The sequence below is a fragment of the Montipora capricornis genome, chromosome 6 (assembly GCF_036669925.1).
Source record: "Montipora capricornis isolate CH-2021 chromosome 6, ASM3666992v2, whole genome shotgun sequence".
NCBI classification, from domain to species: Eukaryota; Metazoa; Cnidaria; class Anthozoa; order Scleractinia; family Acroporidae; genus Montipora; species Montipora capricornis.
Window position 1 is genome coordinate 34,633,792 of NC_090888.1, and position 2,500 is coordinate 34,636,291.

The 2,500-nt window shown below is 39.4% G+C and overlaps 1 protein-coding gene across 2 annotated transcripts in view; it reads left to right on the forward strand.

The window, feature by feature from the left end:
- Nucleotides 1-2,500, forward strand: part of LOC138051990 (von Willebrand factor A domain-containing protein 7-like) — a 38,576-nt gene that overhangs the window by 29,894 nt on the left and 6,182 nt on the right. Inside the window, exon 9 of one of the 2 annotated variants that reach the window (XM_068898339.1) lies at nt 421-1,031. In XM_068898339.1, coding sequence (XP_068754440.1) covers nt 421-1,031 — 611 coding nt within the window. Of the gene's footprint in view, nt 1-417; nt 1,032-2,500 lie in introns of both variants that reach the window. The other variant, XM_068898338.1, reaches the window with a different exon arrangement.

A 2,500-nucleotide genomic window follows, 5' to 3' on the forward strand; every position in this document is an offset into this window, starting at 1 on the left:
AAGTAAAAGAAAAAAAAAATCCAGGTCTAGAGCTTACCTCAAGTAAGTGAAGTGAGACCGGTGAAATTCCTGGAGTTAGTCGCATCAGTGCATGTGTCTTCACGGGACCGATTCACAAGATCACTGGCGTTGTCGAATGCAGTGACAATCTCACATCATTAACGCTATGTATTTATTGATTTAGTTATTCGACAAAGTGGCTGACTATGTCAATGCACAAAAATAATCCTTTAAAATGAAATGTACTCCAATCTACTTCCTACCAATCTTTACTTCTCATCAAAATCTCCATTTGCCATTTTCAAGTACTTCGATTAACATACCAACAACGTGAAATAAATGACCGGACTCTAGTTTGCGTTGAAGGGAGGTACTGAGTGAAAAAATAATATTTATGAGTGTGTTCTTCTTTGTCAGCAGTTTCACCGTTGCCAACAGGTATGAGAAATTCGTCCGGCGTTAAAGCTATCTACACATCGACGTGTTGTCACCCATCAGCTAGAATAATCGCAGTTGACCGTTTTGGCAATACAGTGTTCTGTGACATAAGCACAGTTACACCAGTCATAAACATTGAAGCTCAAACTTACTCGTCTGAACTCGACATTAAGCTAGGAGAGACAACGAAAGTGCAATTTTCTGTTACAAATAGAGGTACCAAAGTACAGTTTACCCTTCAGATATCAGAGAATACACACTTGATGGGATACGCTTCACCTCTAAATGTAAAGTTGGACCATAAAGAATCTGCACAAGGTCAATTGGTGCTGACAGGGCTGAAAGCGACTGGGTCCCAAAAGACAAGTCTTGAATTGATAGCAATACCACACACAGAAACAGCCAATAATTCACACGTAAAGTTAATGGTAATTAATGTAACTGTCGGTACCATAAAGACAATAGATTCTCCATTGGAATGGAACATCACTGCCCATCTGAATGTCGAAGTTGTTGTCATTCCGTATGGCATGTCGGAAAACACGCGACTTACGCTGACAAACCATGGTATCGCAGGCACATTTGATTTGAAGGTAAGGTGAAGGTGGTCAAATAAATAAGTCTCAGTTGGTCGGATAAATATGGGAATTTTCAATTAACTCTCATTAACATTAAGCGAAAAAATTGATAACAGCTTTCCATTCATTTGTTTTTTATTTCTTTTTGTCTTAAAGACTCTCTGTCGAATGGCATGCTTTGCGCCCGTTTGTCTATGTTTTTATTCTGTTTGATGTAGCCACTCGGGAGAAAATAAGCGACAATTTGTGTTCTTTTGTACAAGCGAACGGAAGAGAAGTTGGAGTAAAGAATAGAAATGTATATATTAAAGCAAAGCTCGTCGCTAACCCTAATCCTAACCCATATCAAAAGGACGTGGGTGCTCGTCGGAAATTTTGAAAAGAACCCCTAAGAGGTACCAAGATTCAGAATTGCTAAGGGAGCAACTTAAGGACGGTGCCTACTAATTCAAAGGTATTTTTACGCGGTTTACTGAATATGCGGGAAAACCAGATCTTAACAAGTGTTATTGAAATACAAAAAGAAAACTGAGGGTAACCACGCATTTTTCGAAGATAATTAATCAACAATATTTGTAAAAAGCTTTAAAATACAAATGTATGGCTTTCTTTTTCAAATTGAAGGTTAATTATCTCTGAAAAATGCATGTTTAACCCCAATTTTCTTTCTGGATACCAAGAGCACTTGCTAACGTCTGCTTTCTCCGCATAGTTTTGAGCCACGCAAAAATATCCATGTATTAATAAGCACCACCTACACGAAATCCGAGTATCTCGAGATGCATAGAACGTGTGCGCAATAACAATAGTAGGCACCGTCCTTCACGAGGTCGGACCGAAGGAGCTGTGCAGCCGGCTAGGCACTCGGCCCCTGAACACGACCCATGCAGGACCTTGGAGCACAGCACCACAACCGGATGGAATAGGCTGGGAGTCGATTTTACTGGGGGAGGAAAACCAGAGATTTAAATACAAGACAGATATCGCTAAAGTACTTTTATTGTCTTTGATTCTTCGCTCTTGTAAAATGGCCTGACCTTTGTTTTTTTTATAACAATATGAAGACGAAATACGATTATTTTGTTCGATACTATAAAATTTGTGGCAAATCAGTTGCCCATAAAGACTCTCCTGTAACCGTTGCAATCGAGTCACGTACACAAACAGCTTGCTCATTTTGGTCAATACCAGGAACGTTCGACCCCGACGTAAGCTTTATAAGACACAAAATCATTTCAGCCATAGGTTGTCTGTCTGGTATAAAATCAATAATTCCTGAACATCTTCCGAAAATGAGAAAGAAATTTCAAACAGAGAGCAGAACAAATGTCGCTCACTCAGTACAAACAATGACTCCAGCAAATGAAATTCAAACTCCAGTGATACCGAACTGACTTCCGTGGCTCAGGTCTCTGAGGACTTCATTCGGATATATCTACAAGTTGCCCATCCCTGCATTCTTTAGTATTTGCTGTATTATTCAA